The sequence below is a fragment of the Chiloscyllium punctatum genome, chromosome 33, assembly GCF_047496795.1.
Source record: "Chiloscyllium punctatum isolate Juve2018m chromosome 33, sChiPun1.3, whole genome shotgun sequence".
In the NCBI taxonomy this organism is placed as follows: domain Eukaryota; kingdom Metazoa; phylum Chordata; class Chondrichthyes; order Orectolobiformes; family Hemiscylliidae; genus Chiloscyllium; species Chiloscyllium punctatum.
In genome coordinates, this window is record NC_092771.1 from 30,166,908 (window position 1) to 30,193,022 (window position 26,115).

At 42.1% G+C, this 26,115-nt stretch overlaps 2 protein-coding genes across 8 annotated transcripts in view; one reads left to right on the top strand and one right to left on the bottom strand.

Moving 5' to 3' along the window:
* Window positions 1–11,371, bottom strand: part of lrrc61 (leucine rich repeat containing 61) — a 29,074-nt gene extending 17,703 nt beyond the window's left edge. For 2 of the 6 annotated variants that reach the window (XM_072553291.1, XM_072553286.1), the window contains exons 1-3: window positions 10,544–10,694; window positions 8,317–8,412; window positions 6,173–6,319 (exon numbers count right to left, since the gene is read on the bottom strand). In XM_072553291.1, the coding sequence (XP_072409392.1) occupies window positions 6,173–6,319; window positions 8,317–8,412; window positions 10,544–10,568 (268 nt within the window). In that variant the 5' untranslated portion in view covers window positions 10,569–10,694. The other 4 variants (XM_072553288.1, XM_072553289.1, XM_072553287.1 and 1 more) reach the window with 4 other exon arrangements.
* cib2 (calcium and integrin binding family member 2) overlaps window positions 10,714–26,115 on the top strand; it is a 239,377-nt gene continuing 223,975 nt past the window's right edge. Inside the window, exon 1 of one of the 2 annotated variants that reach the window (XM_072553297.1) lies at window positions 10,714–10,793. The gene's annotated coding sequence lies outside the window, so the exon portion shown is untranslated. The remainder of the gene's footprint in view (window positions 10,794–26,115) is intronic. The other variant, XM_072553294.1, reaches the window with a different exon arrangement.

Genomic DNA, 26,115 nt, shown 5'->3' on the forward strand with positions numbered 1-26,115 from the left:
CATTTGGCCCATCGAGTCCACATCAACCTTGCAAAGAGCATCCCATCCAGACCAAACAACCCATCCTATCTCTGAATTTCCCATGTCTAATCCATCTCGCCTGCACATCCCTGGACACTATAGGCAATTTACTATAGCCAATCCACCTAAACTACAAATCTTTGAACTGTGGGAGGAAATGGGAGCACCTGGAGGAAGCACACACAGACATTTGGAGAATGTGGAAACTCCACAAAGTCACTCAAGGGTGGAGTTAAACCCTGGTCCCTGGCATTGTGAGGCAGAGCTAACCACTCAGCCACATGCTTCCCCAAATGAAGGGACCATTATTTTCCTGGCATCAATCAGATTCCAATTTAATGTAATTCATTTTAATTTGAACTGGACACAAAACACATGAGTCAGCATAGGCATTAAATTGCTCAAGTCAATGGAGGAATTTAGCCAGGCCCAATCAAACATTGATTGGTAGGCTTCAGTATTTTAGCTTGTACTGTAAACTCCGACAATAACGTTTAAACGTTTGTCCTCCCCTACTAGTTGTAGCAGAAATAAAACTATTTGCACATAACATGTGTTGCATTATCAAAGTTATTTTCAAAAAGAAAAACACACTACAAATGATATGCTACCACACAGAGGACAAACATCCTCAGCTTATGCCAGACAGCTCCATCAATATTTCATATTCATGGACTACCTCCACAATGCTGCTTTTCGTGCTGTGTTATTCAAATTACGCTTGCTACTGGTGTGGTGACAAAATGTCTGACACTCGGTAGGTAGGCTTACATTGGTATGGATTCTGATGTAGCAGGACTGACTTGAGGAGAAACTGGATAGGTTAGGATTATATTCACTAGAGTTTAGAAGAATGAGAAGGGACCTCAGATACCTATAAAAATCCTAACTGGACTAGACAGGAAGGATCCCACAAAGGGATCTTGGATTGCTTGTCACTGATCCCTGAAGGTGGCAGCACAGGTTAATAGGGTTCTTAAGAGGGCAAACATTTGCCCTTATCATCAAAGGCTAGATTATAAGAACAGAGAATTATGTCAGAGCTGCATAAAACTTTGATTAGGCAGTAGCTGGCGTACTGTGTGCAGTTCTGGTCACCACATTTAAAAGGAAGGATGTGATTGCACTGCATGGGTGTGGGAGGGATGTGCTTTGGAGATTCACCAGGATGTTGCCTGGTATGCAGCATTTTAGCTATGAGGAGAGGCTGGATAAACTTGGATTGTTTTCTTTGGGCAAAGAAGGTTGGCGGGGGGGGGGGGGGGGGGGGGGATCTGATAAAAGGTGTACAAGATTACAAGGGGCATAGACAAGGTGAAAAGAAAGCAGCAGTTCCTTTCGTTGAAGGGTGAATAGCAAAAGGGCACATTTTTATAGTGAAAGGCAGGAGGATTAGAGGGGTTTTCACTGACACTGGAATGCACGGTTTGGGAGTGTAGTTGAGGCAGTTAACCTCACAGCTTTTAAAGCATACTTGGTTCAGAATTCGCATTATCATAATCTTCAAGGCTAGAGGCCAATTATTGGAAAAAGAGAGTTGTGTAAATTTTTATGTACCTTTGGTGGTTCAGACTTGATGGGCCAAAGGGTCTTTTCTGTACTGCATTATTCAATGTGCTCAGAACCAGCAGCACAATCTAATGATATGGGGCAGGACAAAATGATCAAGTTGAGGAGAAATTTCTTCATGTAGACAGGGAGTCAGATTGTGGAATTTTCTGCTACAGAAAGTGGTTGAGGCTAAAATGCTGAATGTTTTCAAGAAGGGGTTAGATAACTTAGGGATAAAGGGATCATAGGATATGGGGAGAAAGTGGGAACAAATTACATAGTTGGATAATCAGACATGATAATAGTGAATGGCAGAGCAGGCTCAAAGAGCTAAATGGCCCACTCCTTTAACTATTTTCTATATTTATCTGCTTAAAAAGGTATCCTCCTTCAAAGAGAGAAAACTTCTCTGCAAGAAAAAAGAAACATTCTTCTCAGATGAACATTAAAAATCCAGGGCAAACTTTGTCCTCAATTAATAGTACTTATTTGCACTACTCTTGTTTGTGGGACCTCTGTGCATAAATTGGCTGATGTGTTTCCTACATTAGACTTAATTGGCTAGGACGTGTGTTAGAATGTCCTCAGGTTGTGTGAGGCACTATATGAATGCAGGATCTACTTTCTGTGCAAGGTACGGCAGCATTTGTAACTCTCAATTACTTGGTTGATAGTCAAGAATATCCAATCCTCTTACAGAAACTGTGGCTGCAGTGCCTTCAAATCACTACAAAACTACCTGCCTATCATGCCAAAACTATTTGCACTTTTGTTTTGTTCAAAGTACTGTATCAGGTTCCTCCTGAGTAAGAGCCACCTGGCAAACCAAAGTGACTCAGTGTCCTGCTGAGGTCTTTATTCTGTTGAAGTACATGTTTAATTAACTTCTTGTAAATTTCACATCAACATGCAGCAAATTGAGCTAATGAGGAATGAGGTGCTGAAACCAGATTTTAGTAATTTAGTAAAATTCATTAATTTCTCTGATCACTGTCCAACTATGAAGACACAATCTGAAAAAAACAAATCTCCACGAAAAACTCAGTTGACTGGATGGCTGGGTTTGGGATGCAGAGTGATGCCAACAGCATGGGTTCAATTGCTGTATCGGCTGAGGTTGCCAAGAAGGACTCTCCTTCTCAACATCTTCCATCGCCTGAGGCATGGTGACCCTCAGGTTAAACCATCACTATTCATCTCTCTCTAATTGCCTGGTAGGAATTTGGCAACTTTACAACACTATACACCGTTCTAGCTGTCCCAGTACTGCTACTACGAAATACAGATGCGTAAAATCAGGTGATTATAATAATGGAGGGATTTGATCAAGAAGAGGAATTATGTTTTCACTGCAAAAGATGAGGGTTGTTGTTTTCTCAAGAGGGTAGGTCAGAGCTTCCCAAACTTATTCCCACTGTGACCCCAATTTGAAAGTTGTCATGATCCCTCAGTGAGGGGGAAGGCCTGTTAGAGCAGGAATATGATTGCTGTAACTTGGTCAGAACTTCTCAGATTCATTAACATCTCAGATTCCAGAAACCACCCAGATATTGTCAATAACAAGCTATTCTACCTCAACTGACGCGATGGCTTGCGATTGAAGATGGAAAATTCAAGACTAATCTGTGGAAACCTTATTTCAGTGAGAGTGCGATCAATCCTGGGGGAGATTATGGAAGAGACGATCTTCATTAATTGAAAGCTGCCATTTAGTACATGTCACTATGAAATTGTGAGGAACCAGTAATTTTAGATCTCATGCTTCCAAAAGTCCTCTCTCATTGGTAGAGCATAGAATATACAACAGTACAGCATAGGAACAGATCCTTCAGCTCACCTTGTCTACACCAATCATCATGTCATTCTAAAACTAATCCCACCTGCCTCCCCATGGTCATTATTGCTGTAACTCCTGCCTATCCATGTGTCTTTCCAAATACCTCTTATGGTTGTCCATTCAGCCTACTGTGTCTATACTAACTGATATGAAACCTATCCTATTTGGTTTCTTTCTCAGTTCAGGCATTAATTATGATGTCCTCATGTGTTGTATTTACTGACTAGCTGTCTCAATGTTTTCCCCTGTGCAGGTGTGCATCTATTGATAGATACTAACTGTTATACATAGTCATTAAATTCAATTTCATTGCTAAGACACAAGCTAGATTTCTGCTTTCCCTACGTTCCTATCCTATTGTTCGAATGATTACTCTTTATAACTACAAAGGCAGCAACCACTACCACCAGTCCATCTCATGTCTGTGTTTGAAGTTACATCGGTTGGTGTCGTTTGAAAATGTGTTGCTGGAAAAGCACAGGAGGTCAGGCAGCATCCAAGGAACAGCATTCAGGAAGGGGGGCTTATGTCCGAAACGTCGATTCTCCTGTTCCTTAGATGCTGCCTGACCTGCTGCGCTTTTCCAGCAACACATTTTCAGCTCTGATCTCCAGCATCTGCAGTCCTCACTTTCTCCTCCCTGTCGTTAGATTTGCCATGTGTTACGATCACCAGCATTGTCCAAATCTACCTCTAGGTCAACAGTCAGAATGCCTTATTAAACAGATGTCTCAATGTTGAATCCCTGCTGCTTCTTCAATATTTGAAATAACTATAGTTAAAAAAATGCACTCAATTAGAGACACACGCTGACAGTCTTCATTAAGGTTTGGATTTCTGAATCACATCATCCTATAATCCACTTGAGATGCTGTTGCCCTTTAACAAGGTTATGTTGTCTGTTTTTTTTCTGAAGAGGGGTCATGAAGACAGAGGTGCTGATTTGTCTGGAAATAGTCATTTTGAACAATGATAGGTGAGTCACCAGTTTTCTCACTTCAGGTTTTTCTCCAGCTTGGTTAGTTTTAGCAGGCAGTCAGAAAACGACTGGGGATCTCAAGAAACAGCTACAGTGAAAAGAAATTCCATGCTTCAAAGGTCTTGCCTGAACTTTTTCTCTGAAACCTCTCCTGTCTGTAAGAACCTGTGCTTGAATTTACCTTTTGCCAAAGGGGGTGTTTCTGGGATGTTGCAGGGATTAGCAAAGCTTCATTAAGTTGCGATATCATGGTGGTTTTCAAATAAGTTAAATAGTTCTAAATTTTTTTTTGTTCATGTTTCGCCCATAGTGTTTAAATAAATTCTGTTTTGTTTAAAGTGGTGTAGTTTGACCAACTGCATTACTCCTGGAATATTCACTTTGTATCTGCCTTTGCACAAAATAAAAAGTTAGGATCTAGGCTACCTTAAAGTGTTTTGAGGGAGTCTGGCCTGGTCCACAACACACTGTTGGCTGCGAAGCACTTTTCAGTGGCAAGGTCACATTTTATTCAAATGCTGACTTGACTTCCAGAGGTTTTGACTTCCATCCAATCACATAATTTCTTCTACTTCAGCTATTCTTTCTAACAACACAAGCACTATTCTTCTTCCCTCAGGAAGAATAAAAGTCATTTTTTTCTTGATACACAGGTCAAATAATTGATAACTGCACATGATTCAGGGTGAAATAAACCTGTTGAAAAACATGTTTTGGAAACAACATTCAAGCACTTCAAGAAGTATTGCCAAAATATGATCATGATTCACAGCTTATTAGAGAACAGTGGGTTGAAAAGCATTTTTACAGCACACTTGGACTCAAAAAGGAACACACCTTCCATGACTTTTATCTGACCCCATGCTGATCTTTTGATGACCTTAATTTCCTGTTACCCATTGCATAATGTTTATTTAGTCACACTGTGGAAGAGGTTTGCACTGGTATGATTTTGAGCAAAAAGATTTTGTCTCATCTCTAGAGGAATTTAAGGGAGAGGAGAATCCAACAAAATGGAGCTTAAAGGTCACCTGTGATGTGGCCTACTCCTATTTTACTTGGGGACAAAATTTAGGTTGACACTCCACTACTATACAGAGGGAGAACTGCACTGTTCATTTCTGGTGAGATATTATCCTGAAGCTTGCTCAGATGGATGCAAATGATTCCTGGGCACTATTTCAAAATTATCCGCAGTGTCTAGCCAGTATCTATCTATTCCTTTATCAACATCACAAAAATAGATTATCTGCTCATTACTGGAACTTTCAGAGTGAAAATTGGCTGTTACCTTTCCTACACTGCAATAGCGATTACACTTTGAAAAGTATTCCATTAGCTGTGAAAGTTTCATATGACTGCTAGATAGTAAACTGCTAGACAAATCTTTCAAACAAGTCTGGCTAGCATCCTTTGCTATGCTTCCTACTAGAGTTTAGGATGTTACTATTGGCAAATTTGTTCAGTGGCAATAGAACTGCACAAGTCATTAGGACATGCAAGGAGCTTGCCTTTTCAAGACACAGCTAAAGAGACATTCCTTGATTGTCAAGGGAGTCAAAAAGACTCTGATGGTAAGAAGGAAAATGAAGCTGAGTTAGAATCAGATTATCCATGATCTAACTGATTGGTGGCACAGGCTTGAGGAGCTGAATTGCCTTCTCCAAATGCTAATGGTTGTGTTGCCTCCAGCTAAGGTTGTGGCAATTGCCAAACAGATGCAACTTCCTGGTCTGTGTAAAGCTTGTCACATTGTTGCTTGTGGATCAAGACAGCTAGCTTACCAAGATTTGAGATCCTATTGGCTGACAGGTTGAGCACTACCAGAACTTTGAGTGATGTGAGGGGAGCGAGGTTTGAGATGTCATTTCCTGACAAGTCCAGTCTTTCTACATTTACACAGTCTCCGATACATCCAAGATTGGTGATCCCTGCAGTGAACAAGACCAGAAATAATCATTCTTTTCACATTTATTCTTGTCAAATCCTTAAAATGAAGGATGTTCTTCTGTTTTGACTGATTTTAACTTTCTAATGTTGGAACTTGCAAACTGTAGGATGGTTAAATTATTATAAGTCACTTGGCAATAAAGTCCAGACCTGTGCTAATGAAAACAGTCAAAAAGAATTAGTATTGATTTTATTTTATTCAGTAGTGATTGCTTGTTTATAATAAAAAAAGCTGAAAACTGGGCCAAAGGAAATTGATAATGTTGCACTTGGCAGAAGTGGAACTCTGTCAAGGCTACTCAATGACAGGTTCCTAATTTGAACTCGGAAGCTTAGGTGTACAACAAGCGTTGATAAGAAGAGTTGAGTGGCCTCCTGTGCTGAAATTACTACACTTCTAGGAGCGCTTAAAAGTGTATCATTCCCAACACTTCACAGCAGCTGACTTTAAAGCACATGTTTTCTTTATTCTATGATGGGATGTGGGTGTCCATTTGTTGCCCATTTCTATTTGCCTTCGATTTAAGCAGCCTGTCAGGCCATTGTGGAGGGCATTTAAGAGTAAACTGTCGTGTAGGCCAGACTGGCTAAAGATATTAGATTTCTTTCTATCCAAAAAAAGATTTATTTCCCCAATGATCTTCAGTGATTTTTAATACCAATTACTTTTATTCATCATTACTGATTAGAGCTTTAAATGCCAGAAAAAGTTCAATTGCACCAGCTGCTCTGATGGAATTTGAACCTGCATCCACTGCCCTTTCCCAAGCATTAGCCTCAGCCTCCAGATAACCAGTCCAAATGACATTACCACAGCTCAACTGCCTCCTCTGTTACACAACATACCCACCCAAGAATAAAAGTAGGGGGAGGAGCGCATAAAAGAAACCAGCCAAAGGGAGGAGAAAGTAAGAAATCACATGACACCAAATTATAGTCCAACAGGTTTATTTGAAATCACAAGCTTTCGGAGTGCTGCCCCTTCGCCAGGTGAAGTGAGGAGAAGACACACATGCACAGAATTTATAATTAGAGATCGAAAGATTAAACAAATTGTGTGATTTGAGTGTTGACTGGCTGAATGATGAGTCTCTGCATGTGATCAAGAGTGTCAGATGTTACAGCTGATTCACAAGTGAAGAGATGATGTACAATCTGATTAAGTAAGGCAAAGAGATAATAACAAAATAATTAAAAACAAAAAAAAGGAAGAGGAGAGGATCAAAAATAAGTGTATAAATATAGTGAATGTGTCAAGGAAGCAAGAGGCTGCGAGGGGGATTCCTGTTCCCACATTGAAATGCTGCAAAAGGAGAATTAAGCAGTTAATTTTAGCACAATATAGTGTTTTAGTTATAGATTTATATATTTGCTATATTACCATCAATAAATTAGCTTATCCTCAGATTTACACAGGCACATATTAAATCAGCAAGACAATACAGTAATGTCAGTTTATATAGTAAACGTAGATAGAGACCACATTTCTACAATTAACAATCTCATAATTACAGTACTAATTAGAGCCTTTAGCTGAAGAGTTAACTGGAAGCTACATCTGCCAATTAGAAGGATCCTTGGTGTAATGCAAACTAAAGGGAAGCTTTATGGTGTCCTGAACAAGATTCAGCCATCAACCATCATCTTCAAATAGAAAAGTTATCTCACTGTTTATTTGTCGGCTTTGCCGGTTTACTGGATGCAGATTTAGTTACTATTTTTGTATACCTTGCACTTCAAAAAGGTAATCTCTTGGTAGTAAAGTTCTTTAGTAAGTCATGAAGGTAGATGGTACTATAGTACATAACAGACACATGGTTACTGAAATAAACAATATATTAATGCTATACTAAACGTAACTTCACCACATCAAATGAACCCAACTTGGATTTGATGCAACTGATCCAAATTCTATTATCAGTTTGACAGAATTTGAAAACAATGGGTCACACTAACACTCCAATTGCTCATCACTCACCAATATTCTTCAGCTTCAGGAACAGAATTGACTCCAAATCAAATTGTCCAGTTCTGGATTTGAGCATTTGAACTGTGACTTTCACGTTTTCATCACCTGAAAGCAAAAAAAACTGTTGGAATATTGCATGCAATTCTGGTCTCCTTCCTATCGGAAAGATGTTGTGAAACTTGAAAGGGTTCAGAAAAGATTTACAAGGATGTTGCCAGGGTTGGAGGATCTGAGCTACAGGGAGAGGCTGAACAGGCTGGGGCTGTTTTCCCTGAAGTAGAGGCTGAGGGGTGACCTTATAGAGGTTTACAAAATTATGAGGGGCATGGACAGGATAAATAGACAAAGTCTTTTCCTGGGGTCAGGGAGTTCAGAATTAGAGGGCATAGGTTTAGGGTGAGAAGGGAAAGATATAAAAGAGACTTAAGGGGCAACTTTTTCACACAGAGGGTGGGTACATTTATAGAATGAGCTGTGAGAGGATGTGGTGGAGACTGGTACAATTACAACATTTAAGAGGCATTTGGAAGAGGCACAAAGGGTTTGGAGGGATATGGGCTGGGTGCTGGCAGGTGGGAACTGTTGGATCGAAGTGTCTATTTCCACACTGTAGAACATAGAACATAGAAAAATACAGCGCAGTACAGGCCATTCGGCCCTCGATGTTGCGCCGACCGAAGCTGACCTAACCTACACTAGCCCAATAACCTCCATATGCTTGTCCAATGCCCGCTTAAATGACCATAAAGAGGGAGAGTCCACCACTGCTACTGGCAGGGCATTCCATGAACTCTCAACCCGCTGAGTAAAAAATCTACCCCTAACATCTGTCCTATATCTACCACCCCTTAATTTAAAGCTGTGTCCCCTAGTAACAGCTGACTCCATATGCGGAAAAAGGTTCTCACTGTCAACCCTATCTAAACCCCTAATCATCTTGTACACCTTTAACAAATCTCCCCTAAACCTTCTTTTCTACAATGAGAAAAGTCCCAAGTGCCTCAGCCTTTCCTCATACGATCTTCCTACCATGCCAGGCAACATCCTGGTAAACCTCCTCTGCACTCGTTCCACTGCCTCCACATCCTTTCTATAGTATGGCGACCAAAACTGCACACAATACTCCAGATGAGGCCGCACCAGAGTCTTATACAACTGCAACATGACCTCAGGACTCCGGAACTCAATTCCTCTACCAATAAAGCCCAGTACACCATATGCCTTCTTCACAGCACTATTTACCTGGGTGGCAACTTTCAAAGATCTGTGTACATGGACACCAAGATCCCTCTGCTCATCCACACTACCAAGTAGTCTACCATTAGCCCAGTAATCCATCTTGTTACTCCTACCACAGTGAACGACTTCACACTTAGCTACATTGAATTCCATTTGCCACCTTACTGCCCAGCTCTGCAACTTATCTATATCGCACTGTAACCTGCCACATCCTTCTTTGCTGTCCACAACTCCACCGACTTTCGTGTCATCCGCAAACTTGCTCACCCAGCCTTCAAGCCCCTCACCAGGTCATTTATAATCTCTATTCTGTAATTATACAAAAATAGTAACTAAATCTGCATCCAGTAATTTCTATTTATAATCCCTGCACATCTCTGTGACTCTACGAAAGGAACATGTACTCAGTATTAAATCAAGAAGTGGTGCCAGTGTCAGAGGTGGTAATGGGTTTGGGTTTGGGTTTGGGGGTGGGGGTGGGTTTGAGTGGTAAAGTAGTTGGGAGTGGAAGAGCAGGGGTCAAAGTCAGGTAGGTGTGAGGAATAATAGTCTGGATCAGAATCTGGTTTCCAGCATCTGCAGTCATTGTTTTTACCTTGGATCAACTAAGTCAAATGGATATCGGAGTGAAAAGGATGCAGACAAATGGGAGGTTTTATCAGGAGTGAAGTGGGGGGGGGGGGGGAGAAACAGGGTCAGATGGAGAATTGGGTAAGGTAATTTAACTGGAGGGGGTATGGAGCTTGATAATTGTGGTGAAGTCAAGGTTCAGGTGGTCAGAGGGGTTCAAGAGTTAGGTGGCCAGAGGTAGTAGGTGACGAGAAGGATCAAGTGGCCAGATTGAGAAAGGTCTAGGTTTTTAACAGTGAAGAGGACTGAAGGGTTAGGTGGCCAGAGTGACCTAAGTGGGGAGGGTCAAGGGGCAGGAGTCCGGGGGGGCGGGGGGGTCAGGGACTGTTTAGGGCCCGAGTTTGAGCCCGTGTCCGGGGACACTCACTCCCCTCTCGGTCTTTCACCTCCATCCTCGCTTGGCCCGGCCCGGCCCGGGGGTCCGCTCCGTCACCGAGGGGGAACCGATCCCCGCCCGGGATTTCTGCCGCTAACCGACAGCAGCCGCTAAGGTCCTGTCGCAAAGTGAGAGCGCGAAGGAGACTGCCGCCGGGAGATCACCAACCGTCACTCCTGGGCTCGAGGCCTCAACAAAAACAGCAACACGCTCCTCCTCCTCCTCTCGTGGGCGTTTAAAGGTAATTATTCATTTCTATAGAAACTTAGAGACGGGAAAAACAAAGGGCTGGTTTTATAATTAAAGATAAAAGATCATGTGATTGACAAGTCTCCAGGAATAGGTCCAACCAAATTTGATAATCTTGCTGAGGTAACTTTTAATGTAATTTTGTAATTAATAACACCCTTAACATTCATACATTTTGACTATAACGTGTAAACCCAAAGGATTACTTACCATTTAATATAAGAACAGGAGTAGGAGTACACCATTCGGCCCATCACCTCTCTGTGCTGTTTGATTGTTGTCGATCTCGGGATTCAATTCCACTTTCCTTCTTTTTCCCCAAACTTCCCGATTCCCAACTATCTGTATATCTCAGCCGTGGTTGCTCAACAATGGAGCCGAAAAATTCTAATGATTCACAGTCCTTTTGAATGAAGAAAATTGTCCTTACATCAGACCTAAATGGCTGGACCCTGATCCTGAGACTGTGCCCCGTGTGTTAGACTTCTTTTGTTAATATCCTCTCTTAGTGCTGACCGTGCGTAAAATTATATCCAACTTCTGGGATTTAGATTCCAGGTTCCCAGGGGCCCTGCAAGACATTGCAAAATGATTGCCCCACTACGAGTTAAGAGAAAGAACATCTTGGTATTATGGTTTCAGCCAGTAGGGCATCACAAATCCCTCTTTACTTTTGAAAGCTGGTTATTGTGTACAAAACACTATTTGTGCACAGCAAGCATCCATAGCGCTCTGATAATGACTTCCATTGTACATAACAAAAGGGCAACAAAGTGTTTTAGATTAGATTACTTACAGTGTGGAAACAGGCCCTTCGGCCCAACAAGTCCACACCGCCCCGCCGAAGCGCAACCCACCCATACCCCTAACCTAACACTACGGGCAATTTAGCATGGCCAATTCACCTGACCTGCACATCTTTGGACTGTGGGAGGAAACCGGAGCACCCGGAGGAAACCCACGCAGACACAGGGAGAACGTGCAAACTCCACACAGTTAGTCGCCTGAGGCGGGAATTGAACCCGGATCTCTGGCGCTGTGAGGCAGCAGTGCTAACCACTGTGCCGCCCATAAAATGATAGCTGGAAGGAATAAATTATCTTGAAAACTTCAGTTCACCCAAAAGAAGCAACAATTGTTTTTCTTTTTATGACTTAGTGCCTTGTGCATGAAACTTGATGAACTCCAAATTAACGTTAGGAATCCATGAGCATGATTAATCGCCATGTTCATCCAATTGGATCAAAATTTGGGTTCTTCCAGCAATTTCTTATAGATTTAATTTCCTGATTGGGAGTGCAAATTTCTAACATTACACTCATCACATTGTAACTGCAGTAGAAAAGGCATTTTGTTCAAGAGGTGGGTGATATTTAGTCATGAATGAGGTGCTGAATGTAAAAATGTCCCTTCATGGTAAAGAAAAGGAGGGGTCATTCAGTCTGTTGAATCTGTTCCACCATTCAGTTAAATAATTGCAAGTCTGTATTCTGAAGCCATTTAGACTTAGGGTCAGAGAGATGTACAGCTTGGAAACAAACCCTTCGGTTGAACTTGTCCATGCCAACCAGGTATCTTAAATAAATCTAGTTCCATTTGCCAGTGCTTGGCCTGTATCCCTTTGAACCTTTTGTATTTATTTACCCATCCAGATGCCTTTTAAATGCTGTAATTGTACCAGTGTCCACTACTTCTTCTGGCAGCTCTTTCCATACATGCACCACCATTTGTGTGAAAAAGTTGTCCATTTGGGCGGCACGGTGGCACAGTGGTTAGCACTGCTGCCTCACAGCGCCAGAGACCCGGGTTCAATTCCCGCCTCAGGCGACTCTCTGTGTGGAGTTTGCACATTCTCCCCGTGTCTGCGTGGGTTTCCTCCGGGTGCTCCGGTTTCCTCCCACACTCCAAAGATGTGCAGGTCAGGTGAATTGGCCATGCTAAATTGCCCGTAGTGTTAGGTAAGGGGTAGATGTAGGGGTATGTGTGGGTTGCGCTTTGGCGGGGCGGTGTGGACTTGTTGGGCCGAAGGGCCTGTTTCCACACTGTAAGTAATCTAATTAGGTCGCTTTTAAATCTTTTCCCCCTCACCCTAAACCTATGCCCTCTTGTTCTGGACTCCTTCACCCCAGGGAAAAGAACTTGTCTATTTATCCTATCCATGCCCGCATGATTTTATAAAACTCCAAAATGTCATCCCTCAGCCTCTGACAATCTAGAGAAACCAGCCCCAACCTGTTCCACCTCTCCCTATAGCTCAAACCCTCCAACCCTGGCACATCCTTGTGAATCTTTTCTGAATCCTTTCAAGTTTCACAACATCTTCCTATAGCAGGGAGACCAGTACTGCACACAATATTCCAAAAATGGCCTAACTCGCAGCAACATGACCTCCCAACTCCTATACTCAATGCTCTGACCAATAAAGGAAGCATACCAAACTCCTCCTTCACTACCTGCAACTCCAGCTTCAAGGAACTATGAGCCTGCACTCCGAGATCTCTTTGTTCAGTAACACTCCCTGGGACCTTACCATTAAGTGTATAAGTCATGGTCTGATTTGCCTTTCCAAAATGCAGCTCCTCACATATCTAAATTAAACTTCATCTGCCACTTCTTGGCTCACTGGCCCATCTGATCAAGATCCTGTTGTATTCTGAGGTAACCTTTCTTTTGATCTGCTTTTTTAGCTAACAAAAGTATCATTCAGTTTTGAAATGTTCATTTGATTGTTGTCCCACAATCTCTAGAGCTTTTATTCATGGGAAAGTTCCAGGTTTCCACAGCACTTTATGTCAAGAAGTGCCTCCTGACTTAACTCTGACTGGCCAAGCTCCAATCTTAATGTTTAGTTTCTTCTCAATTTCTTTAATCATATGTACACAGACCTCAGTGCTTTGTGTTGGAAATTGGGGATGCCTTAAAAATGGAAATTTCCTAGTATTTACTGTGTATCAGGAGATTTCATTTATAGAGTCATAGAGTTGTACAGCATGGAAACTGACCCTTCAGCCCTTGCCAATCAGATATCCTAAATAAATTTAGTTCCATTTGCCTAGCACTTGGCCCAAATTCCTCTAAACCCTTCCTGTTCATATACCCATCCAGATGCTTTTAAGTGTTGTAATTGTACTAACCTCCACCATTTCCTCTGGCAGGTCGTTCCATACATGCACCACTCTCTGTATGAACAAGTTGCCCCTCAGGTCTCTTTTAAATCTTTCCAATCTCAGCTTAAATCTATGCCCTCTAGTTTTGGACTCCCCCACTCCAGGAAAAAGACCTTGTCTGTTCATCCTATCCATGCCTGTTGTGATTTTATAAACCTCTATAGGTCACCTGTCAGCCTCTTGACGCATCAGGGAAAACAGTCCCAGCCTATTCAGACTCTCCCCTCCAACCCTGGCAACATCTTTGTAAATCTTTTCTGAACCCTTTCAAGTTTGACAGCATCCTTTCTATAGCAGGGAGACCAGAACTGAATGCAATATTCCAAAAGTGGTACAACCAATATCCTGTACAGCTGCAACCTGAGCTCCAAACCCTATATTCAATGCACTGACAATAAAGGCAAGCATACTAAATGCTGCCTTCACTATCCTGTCTACCTGTGACTCCACTTTCAAGGTCTCGTTGTTTAGTAACACTCGCTAGAACCATACCATTAAGTGTATAAGTCCTGCCCTGATATGCCTTCCCAAGATGCAGCACCTCATATTTATCTGAATTAAACTCCATCTGCTACTCTTCTGAGGTAACCTTCTTCGCTGTTCACTACACCGCCAATGGTGTCATCTACAAGCTTAGTAACCTTACCTTTTATTTTCACGTCCAAATCATTAACAGGCATTACAGTAGCAATTAACATCTTCCAAAATTCTAGCATGGGTAAATGAAAGAGAAGAATTGCAAGAAACGTGGAGGTCACAATGCAGTTTGAACTAGTGAACACAGTGAAAACTAAGGTGAGCAAGGGCCCAATGATCATCCAACTTCATGAGCAACTGTCCCATGGCCATTGACCAGAAGTTTTCAGACAATTGATTGACACAGAGAAAATAATCTAGCCTTAAGAATATGATTTACAAATAAGTGCCCAGGGCAGAGAAAAGTTCTCATCGGACTGTCCTCAGAGAACCGTATTTTCCACATAAAAAATGGACCAGAGAAAGACAACGAAGATCCAGGAAAGAGTTTCCTTACAGATCAGTGAGAAAACAGGAAGCTAACCTCACAATTTTAACAAGACCAACACATTATGCACCAACATCCTGTTAATCCTCTGGTATCAGTAAATCATCCCCAGTTGTATACCTTCTTTATCCAATTAATGAAAGTATCAGATCTAAACTACTGCTTCTTAACAAAATTAAACTATCAGAACTTTGCCACAAATCATTAACTATCTACATTAGGTAACTGTGATCTGAACACCCCTCCCCCCCCCCTCCCCCCTCCCCTCCAAATCAGTATCTGTGGCTGCTCCCAGGCTCACATACCAAGGCAACAGCTGCTACTGGAGGGCCAGCAACTCAGTGAAAGATGCTTTGTTGTCTGTCCAAAGTCTGTTGGTCTTCCAGTGCAAAGAGCTGTTGGAGACCATGTAGATTGGCGCTTTCAGAATGTACACAATGTGGGATATGCTAAGTCTCAGGGCAGACAGTGCAGAATTTGAGTGGCATGAGGACACTAATATCTTCTCATCATAATACACTGGGGAGCTGAAAACTGTGAAACTAAGAAGAACTAGAGAATGTTTGACCTGAAATGTTAATGTATATTGTAAATATGATTGGTAATGGCAAGTACAGTGCAACACCTCACATACTCTTTTGGAGGAATTGCACTTTAAATAATGTCAAATTTGAACTATTTGTACTTTTACAAATTTTAAGAGTGAAGTAATTTTTAGAAAAAATAAACATTTGAATTTGATCACATGATGAAAGTAGTGTGATTTGTTTATTTATCATTTTTTAGTTTGAAATTGTCATATGAGTGTTGGTTACTTTTGAAAAGGAGTTCTTTTTAAAAAAAGAAAATGTCAGGGATGCCTTTTTGGAACCATGACCTAATCCCATATGTGTCAGAGAGTAAGGTGACTGCAAACCAGCAAAGCACTGAGGGTGGCAAGGGGGCAAAATGTACCCTGGGTGTGGGGGGGATTTCAATGTCCACCAACGTGTGGCTTGGCAGCAGCACTACTGATTGAGCTGGTTGGGTCCTAAAGGACATAGCTGCGAGACTGGGTCTCCAGCAGGTGATGATGGAACCAACAAGAGGGAGAAATACACTTGACCTCATCCTCACTAATCTGCAGACTGCACTTGACAATATTGGTAAGAGTGACCACCTTTATGGAGATAAAGTCTTGCCTTACCATTGAGAATAATCCCCATCATGTTGTGGCAGTATCACTGTGCTAATTGCAACAGACTTTGAACAGATCTGGTAACTCAAAATTGGACATCTGTGAGGCGATGTGGACCATTAACCGCAGCAGAAGTGTACTGCAGCACAATCTGCAACCTCATGGCCTGGCATATCCCTCATTCAACCATTATCAACAAGCCGCTGGTGCAATGGAGAATTCAGAGGGTATGCCAGGAGCAGCATTAGGCATTCCTAAAAATGAGGTGTCAACTGATGAAACTACCAAACAGGGCTACTTTCATGCTATGCAGCATAAGCAGCAAGTGATAGAGCTAAGTGAGCTCACAACCAATGGATCATATCTAAGCACTACAGTCCTGCCACATCCAGTCATGAATGAACAAAGAATAAAGAAAATTACAGCACAGGAATAGGCCTATTGGCTCTCCAAGCCTGTGCCAATCCAGATCCTCTATCTAAACCTATCACCGGTTTTCTAAGAATTTGTATTCCTCTGCTCCCTGTCCATTCATGTATGTGTCTTAAATGACCCTATTGTGCCCACCTCTGCTGGCAAAGTGTTCCAGGCACCCACCATCCTCTGCGTAAAGAACTTTCCACACTTGTCTGCCTTAACTCTTTCCCCTCATTTTGAAATCGTGACCCCTAGTAATTGAGTCTCCCACTCTGGGGAAAAAGCTTCTTGCTAACTACCCTGTTTATACATCACAATTTTGTAGACCTCAGTCAGGTCCTCCCTCAACCTCCGTCTTTCCAGTGAAAATAATGGTGGTGGTGGACAATTAAGCAACTCATTGGAGGAGGAGACTACACAAATATCCTCATCCTCAAATGATGGAAGAGCCCAATACAACAGTGCAAAAGATAAGGCTGAAGCATTCGCAGCAATCTTCAGCCAGAAGTGCCAGATATGATTGGAGGCACTGGACAGTGCAAAAGCTATTGCCCCTGATAACATTCCAGCAAAGACTTGTGCACCAGAACTTGTTGCTCCCTTAGCCAAGTGCTCTTAAAGTACAATTACAGTTACAGCACTTATCTATACACAACATGTGCATAAAAAAGCAGGACAAATGCAACCTAGCCTACTATCGTCCCATCAGTCTGCACTCAATTATCACTTAAAATGATGGAAGGTGTTAGAAGGTGTTATCAATAGTGCTACCAAGAACGTAGAATAGTACAGCACAGAACAGGTCTTTCGGCCCTCGATGTTGTGCCGACCTTTTACCCTACTCGAGCAGCACATGCTCAGTAATAACCTACTCAGAGATGCCCAGTTTGGTGTTTCAGGCCCACTCAGCTCCTGACCTCATTACAGCCTTGGTTCAAACATGAGCAAAAGAGCTGAATTCCAGGGGTGATGTGAGAGTGACAGCCCTTTACAAAAAAAGTTGCATTCAACCAAGTGTGGCATCAAGGAACCCTGGTAAAGCTAGAATCAATGGGTATAGGGGGCAAACTGTGCTGGTTGAAGTCATACCTGCCTCATAGAAAGATGGTCGTGGTTGTTGGAGGTCAGTCATCTCAGGTCCAAGACATCTCTGCAGGAGTTCCTCAAGGTAGTGTCCTAAGCCCAGCTATTTTCAGCAGCTTCATCAATGATCTTCTCTCCATCACAAGGTCAGTAGTGGGGTTGTTCGCTGATGACTGCACAACACCATTTGCAGCTCCTCACATACTGGAGCAGTCCATGTTAAATTGCAACAAAATGTGGACAATATCCAGGTTTGGGCTGACAAGCAGCAAGTAACAAATCCCAGGCAACAATCATCACCAATGAGAGACAATGTAACCACTGCTTTTTGAGATTCAATGATGTTACCAGCGCTCCTACAGCATCAACATACTTGGGTTGCAATTGACCAGAAACTCAACTGAACTCGCCACCTAAATACAGTGATTACAAGAGTAGGTCAGAGGCTAGGAGTACTGCAGTGAGTAACTCACTTCATGAATCCAAAAGCCTGTCCATCATTTCCAAGGCACAAGTCAGGAGTGTGATGAATGGGTGCAGCTTCAACAACACTCAGGAAGATTGACTTCAGGCCAATGCAGCCCAATTGATTGGCACTGCATCCATAAACATCCACTCTCTCCACTTCCAACAGTCAATAGCAGCAGTGTGTACTATCTACAAGATGCTCTGCAGAAATTCACTAAAAATCCTTAGCATCTTCAAAATCCATGACCACTTCTAACTGGAATGACAGGTGCAGCAGGTACATGAGAACATCACCACTTACACATTCCCCTTCAAGTCACTCACCATCCTGACTTGAAAATATATCACCGTTCCTTCACTGTTGTTGGGTCAAAATCCTGGAATTCTTTTTCGAATGGCATTGTGGGTCAACCCACAGCAGGTTTACAGCAGTGGTTTGAGAAGGCAGCTCGCTACCACCTTCTCAAGGGAAACTAGGGATGGGCAATAAATGCTGGCCAGCCAGTAACACCTCCAACTCCTAAATGAATTTAAAAAAAAGTGTGGAGTGTTAATGAAAGGTTTGTTTATACTGTGGAATTTACAACAGAGTGTAAATGTTGAAAGACATTATCTTGCTTTTGGTTTAGGATAATAATGAATTTACCTTAGAAAGCTTTAAGGCAGTTTTGAAGGAGATCTACATCTATCCAGAGCAAATGTAGTTGCTATTCTTGAAAGTATAGGATGGCTCAACTGTAAACATTTAGTTTGTGAAACTTCCAGATCTGGAGGATTGATTAGAAATCACCAGATTATTAAAAGATTTGGAAAGTCTAAGAATTCAGTTTTTTAAGTATTCATGTAAGAGTACTTCACAATTCGTCGGATAGAATTGGGGGAAGGAGCAGTTTAACGGAAACTTGATATTTTGGGGTGGGGGTGGCTTTTTTCTCTTGAGTTGAAATGCTGTAAAGTGGTGGCTTTGGGGAGTGGGTGAAACTTTGCTTTGTTGTGTGTTTAAGATTTTTCAGACTGTGTTCTAGGTTTGGTCAACTTGGTTTGTTTTATTTAACAAACTTCCAGGGTTTTATTGTTAAAGAAAATCTGCAACCTTGTGTGATTGACCAATGTCGTGAGGTCAGCCAAGTGATGGAGTTTTTTGAAGAAGTAACAAAGAGGATTGATGAGGGCAGAGCTATCTTGATCTATCTGGACTTTAATAAGACATTCGACAAGGTTCCTCATGGGAGACTGGTTAGCAAGGTTAGATCTCATGGATTACAGGGTGAACTAGCCATTTGGATACAGAACTGGCTCAAAGGCAGAAGACAGAGGGTGGTGGTGGAGGGTTATTTAGGGTGAGAGGGGAAAGATATAAAAGAGTCCTAAGGGGCAACTTTTTCATGCAGAGGGTGATATGTGTACACAATGAGCTGCCAGAGGAAGTGGTGGAGGCTAGTAAGATTTCAACATTTAAAAGGCATCTGGATGGGTATATGATTAGGAAGGGTTTGCAGGGATATTGGCCGGGTGCTGGCAGGTGGGACTAGATTGGGTTGGGATGTCTGGTCAGCATGGACAAGTTGGACCGAAGGGTCTGTTTCCGTGCTGTACATTTCTATGACTCTATGACCTCATCAAATATGAGTTACCTGATTGGGGCTGTTAATCGGGTAAGATAAGAAGAAGAATGTCAGACATCCTGTTTAAGCTGAAAACTGGCTCTGAGGGAGCTGGACCAATGTCATGGACTTCCCACATGTAAATATAGGATGACTTGGTGACAGGATACCAGCATCTGTGGAGTTATTTCATTGGTGACAAGAGAAAAGCACAGTTCTGAAAAAATCTGCTCGTGGCAGTTGTCTTTGATTGGGGTAAGCATTTCTGGCTGTGATAATGGTGTGGCTTTAGGATGTTATTTTGTTCTGGTTTCTTTTAAGAAAGAGACTGAATGAGATGTGCAGAGCTGGCTAACAAAGGGTAAAGTAGGAGGCATTTCTTTTTGGATAATATGAATGGGTGTGGCCAAATCTCACAGATCAGGATCTCTGGGTTTTGGTTTTTCAGTAGTATCAGGTGCTGCTGGAGTCTCACTAGATTTGGAAGCTTCAGTAAATGTGTCCTGGCTGCTACACTCTGTATTTTCGCTTGATGTTTTTTTCTCCTGGATTGGGGAACTGCATATGAGAATCTATACCTGAATTTGTCTTTTTGCCAAGGGGTCTGTTTATGGGATGTTACCAAACTGGAACAGTTAATTAGAAATAGTTACTGTATCTATTATTTTAAGTTTTCCAATGCGGTTAAATTATTCTAAATTCCTCTTTCTTTTGTTGTATTTTAAATACAGTAATTAAATAAATTGTTTTTTGCTTAACAATAAGTAGTTTGAACAGTTGCATTGCATTTGGAAAATGCATTTCATAATTGCCTTTAAAATAAGAAAAAGTTAGGGGCGAGACCACCTTCTTAAAATAGTTTGAGGGGGTCTGGTCTGGTCCATAACATGACATCATGCCATTATTTGGGAAGCTTGACTGATTTGTTCCTGCTGTCGAATACTGGGCCCAGTATGCGTTATTGTTTATGGGCAGATAACATTAAGGCAGATCAAAAGCTGGAGTAATTCTCCTGACAACTTGAAGATCTGCACCTGCTTGGTTACTAGGAGCCTAACTTTCCCTAAGGCACCAGATACTAAAATCTTTAAAGAGTTGATGGACTTAGTTAAGGAATGTTATGACCCCAAGCCTCCTCTGATTCTGACATGCTGTCAGTTTTACTCAGCAATTCGTGAACCAGGGAGTCTGTATCTGCATTTTTGACTCAGTTAAGATGACTAGCAAAGACTTTGGTTCAATCCTTAATAAGATGCTGTGAGACTGTTTGGTGTGTGAGATTAATGATGTAATCATGCAAAAGTGCCTACTAGCTGAAGCCCAAAAGGACTTCAAGTATGCAGTACAACTGACTTTATCATTTGAAACTGTGGCACTCTGATGGAAGAGGATGACCTCACCAGTCTGACTGAGCTTGGGGTCACTACTTGAGTAATAGCTATTACGTAGCCTCACTCAGGACATATCCTGAACAGAGGAGCTCTAGATCAGCCCACAGCAAAATCCCAAAGTAAAGCCAAACCTAAGCCAAACGGTTAAAATTTTCTTAAGGATCCAGGCCATATAGATCGCGTCTACTGCTCTGCCCTCATCAAAACTCAATCAAGTTTGTGAGACATGATTTCCCATACACAAAGCCATGTTGACTATCCCTAATCAGTTCTTGCCTTTCCAAATACATGTAGATTAGATTAGATTACTTACAGTGTGGAAACAGGCCCTTCGGGCCAACAAGTCCACACCGCCCTGTCGAAGCGCAACCCACCCATACCCCTACATTTACCCTTTACCTAACACTACGGGCAATTTAGCATGGCCAATTCACTTGACCTGCACATCTTTGGACTGTGGGAGGAAACCGGAACACCCGGAGGAAACCCACGCAGACACGGGGAGAACGTGCAAACTCCACACAGTCAGTTGCCTGAGGCGGGAATTGAACCCAGGTCTCTGGCGCTGTGAGGCAGCAGTGCTAACCACTGTGCCACCGTGCCGCCCACAGGCTGTGTACGCTCTGTCCCTCAGGATTTCTTCCAACAACTTGCCCACCACTGACATTAGGCTCACTGATCTATAGTTCCCTGGCTTGTCCTTACCACCCTTCTTAAACAGTGGCACCACATTAGCCAACCTCCAGTCTTCCGGCACCTCACCTGTGACTATCAATGATACAAATATCTCAGCAAGGGGCCCAGCAATCACTTCCCTAACTTCCCATAGAGTTCTAGGGTACACCTGATCAGGTCCTTGGGATTTATCCACTTTTATGTGTTTCAAGACATCCAGCAATTCCTCCTCTGTAATTTTTCAAGATGTCACCATCTATTTGTCTACATTCTATACCTTCCATGTCCTTTTCCACAGTAAACAATGATGCAAAATACTTGTTTAGTATCTCGCCCATCTCCTGCGGTTCCACACAAAGGTCACCTTGCTGATCTTTGAGGAGCCCTATTCTCTCCCTATTTACCCTTTTGTCCTTAATGTATTTGTAAAAACCCTTTGGATTCTCCTTAACTCTGTTTGCCAAAGCTATCTCATGTCCCCTTTTTGCCCTCCTGATTTCCCTCTTAAAGTACACTCCTACTGTCTTTATACTTCTCGAGGGATTCATTTGATCTGTCTTGTCTACATCTGACATGCTACCTTCTTTTTCTTAACCAAACCCTTAATTTCTTTAGTCATCCAGCATTCCCTCCACCTACCAGCCTTTCCTTTCACCCCAACAGCAATATATACTGTCTCTGGACTCCCATTATCTCATTTCTGAAGGATTTCCATTTTCCTTTACCTGTGAATATCTGCCCCCAATCAGCTTTTGAAAATTCTTGCCTAATACTGTCAAAATTAGCCTTCCAGGAGAAAGTGAGGACTGCAGATGCTGGAGATCAGAGCTGAAAATGTGTTGCTGGAAAAGCGCAGCAGGTCAGGCAGCATTCAAGGAGCAGGAGAATCAACGTTTCAGGCATGAGCCTGAATTCCTAAAGAAGGGCTCATGCCCGAAACATCGATTCTCCTGCTCCTTGGATGCTGCCTGACCTGCTGCGCTTTTCCAGCAACACATTTTCAGCCAAAATTAGCCTTCCTCCAATTTAGAACTTCAACTTTTAGATCTAGTCTATCCTTTTCCATCACTATTTTAGAACTAATAGAATTATGGTCGCTGGCTGCAAATTGCTCCCCCACTGACACCTCAGTCACCTGCCCTGCCTTATTTTCCAAGAGTAGGTCAAGTTTTGCACCTGCTGTCATAGGTACATCCACATATTGAATCAGAAAATGTTCTTGTATACACTTGACAAATTCTTCTCCATCTAAACCTTTAACACTATGGCAGTCCCAGTCTATGTTTGGAAAGTTAAAATCCCCTACCATAATCACCCTATTACTCTTACAGGTAACTGAAATCTCCTTACAAATCTGTTTCTCAATTTCCCTCTGACTATTAAGTGGTCTATAATACAATCCCTTTCTTATTTCCCAGTTCAACAAAATAATTTCCCTGGATGCATTTCTGGGAATATCCTCCCTCAGTAGACCTGCAATGCTATCCTTTATAAAAAACGCCAAACCACATCCTGTCTTGCCTCCCTTCCTGTAGCATTTGTGTCCTGGGACATTAAGCTGCCAGTCCTGTTCATCCCTGAGCCACGTTTATGCAATTGATGTGATATCCCAGTCCCATGTTTCTAACCATGCCCTGAGTTCATTTGCCTTGCATGTGAGGCCTCTTGCATCGAAATAAATGCAGTTTAATTTATCAGCCCTAACTTGTTCTCTGCTTTGTTCTGCCTGCCCTAACTGTTTAACTCACTTCTGTTCTCAACTGTACCAGTCTCAGATTGATCTCTTTCCTCACCATCTCCCTGGGTCCCTTCCCCCCCACCTTACTAGTTTAAATCCTGCTGAGCAGCTCGAGCAAATCTCCCCGCCAATATATTAGTCCCCTTCCAATTTAGGTGCAATCCACCCTTCTTGTACAGGTCACATCTAGCCCAGAAGAGATTCCAATGATCCAAAAATGTGAATCCTTCTCCCATTCACCAGCTCCTCAGCCATGCTCTATCCTCCTATTCCTACCTTCACTAGCTTGCAGCACCGGGAATAATCCAGATATTACCACTCTTGAGGATCTCCTTTTTAAATTCCTGCCTAACTCTCTATATTCTCCCTTCAGAACCTAATCCTTTTGCCTTCATATGTGGTTTTAAATATTCTGCACAAACTTCCAGACACAGCTGGCAATACCATGTTGTAGGCTCAATACTCTTAGTCATTGTGGACGCCCACTCAGTGGCTGGATGTGTACAGAGTCCATCTGTCAAACATGGGGACGACAATAGAAAAACTGCACACATCTTTTGCAATACAAGGACTTCAGGAAGTGTTGGTCACAGATAACAGGCCATTGTTTACCAGCAGGGAATTTGAGTATTTCTTAAAGCCAAATGGACATGGACATATAAGGACAGCTCCATACCTTCAATCAATGGTCTGACCAAAAGCACAGTCCAAACTTTGAAGTCAGGTTTAAAGAAACAGCTGACAGCTGTACGAGATAACAGGTTCCTGCACTAGATGTGTCGGTTCCTCTTTGATTATAGGACCACTCCTCATGCAACTAATGAGGACACCACACCAGGCTAAATCTGACCTTCCCGGACCTGGTGGGGGAGGAGGTGAAACTGCATCAGGAACACCAATGCAAGACACACAACTTTGTTAAGCGAGGGAGACAGTTTTCTTCAGGGGGCAAAGTTTGTTGTAGGAACCATAGGAATGGCCTTGCGTGGGTAAGAGGCATGGTTGACACAAGTTCAGGTCCAGTGATGTATAAAGTTTGGGTAGGTGTGATGGTCCTGAACAAGCACATGGAACATAGGAAAGCTGCAATCTTGTGAACGGTGCTGGAGTAAATGTGCCCGAATCTTGACATCTTTTCTGAACCTGTGGGTTCCTCCTCTCTGTCAAGCGTTAAAGATACCTTGGAATCTGAGATGGACACAGCAGATGTTGCCGCCTCACCGGCTTTGCTGCCTGAAAGAAGAGAATGAATTTTTTTCAAGACACGCTAGTTGCGAGAGATGAGCAGTTGTGCATTACATGCTTGCCTGTATTAGAGGCAGAGTTGGAAGAACCTGCCCTGGTGCTACAAAAGAGGAGCTACAAAAAAGGCCTATGCCCTCTGATTTAGAGGGGGAAGGATGTAATGATTGTAATAAGGTCAGTTAGGTGGACCTCATAGAATATGAGTTCCCTGATTGGAGCAGATTTTTTTTGTTGGAAATTTAACATTTTTACAAATTTACAAAAATAAAAAAAACTCAAGTACAAACATTGATACACAATTAAATCTTAAATAAATAATAACCAAAATTTAACAAAAGAGAAATACCGAGAGAAAAAAAACAAAACTAACTACTAATCTAACCTACAACGAACCAGAGTGTATGATTAAGTCTCTTACATTATTCAAATAAGAGAAAGAAAAAAAACCCAACGGATAACACAGAAATTGGGTAGTGAGATACATGCTCGGAATGTGTTAACATCAAATATAACAAAACCTGTATTCGTGCGGGATTCCTCCCCCAAGGGGCCCCGGACCAGCCAAGTTCGCAATCTCAATTAAATAAAAGCCCTTGTTAGGATAGCTGAAATATCTGTATTTATATAATTCAAGAAACTCTGCCATATTTTATGAAATAATTCGGTCTTTCGGTGCACCATATTTGTAAGGAAGTCCAGGGGAATACATTCCATAATTAATCTATGCCAATTTGAAAGTCCAAGGGGGCCCTCAGTTTAGCAAAATATTTTTCCTTGCACAGAAAGAGAATAGAAAATAGTCTCTTCCCGTACATGTCCAGGGAGGGTAAGTTCGAAAAGCCCAAAAGGAGAGATACAGGGTCCACTTTAATTTCCGTTCCTAAAATCTCTGTCAGGCTACTTGCTACTTTAGTCCAGTATCTACAGATCTTATGACAGGTCCATAGGCAATGTACAAGAGTACCCACCTCTATTTTACATTTGGGACACATTGGAGATGCTCCTGCCTTAAATTTTGCCAATCGATCCGGTACTATATGGGCCCTATGAAGTATCTTCAGCTGGATAGCCTGAGTTCTGTTGCAGATGGTGATTCTTCTGGCATTTTCCCAAATGTCATTCCACGTTTCTATAGAGATTTCTATTCCCAAATCCTGATCCCATGTTTTAAGCAGATTGTCCATATCTCCCGATACTTCATCATGTAGTAAATGATAAATAGTACTGACGGAAGATACCCACCTTGGCCGTAGCACTTAACATTCTCTATCTGATTTATAAAGACTATCTAATAACGTATATAGTCTCGAATTTGGAAGTATCGA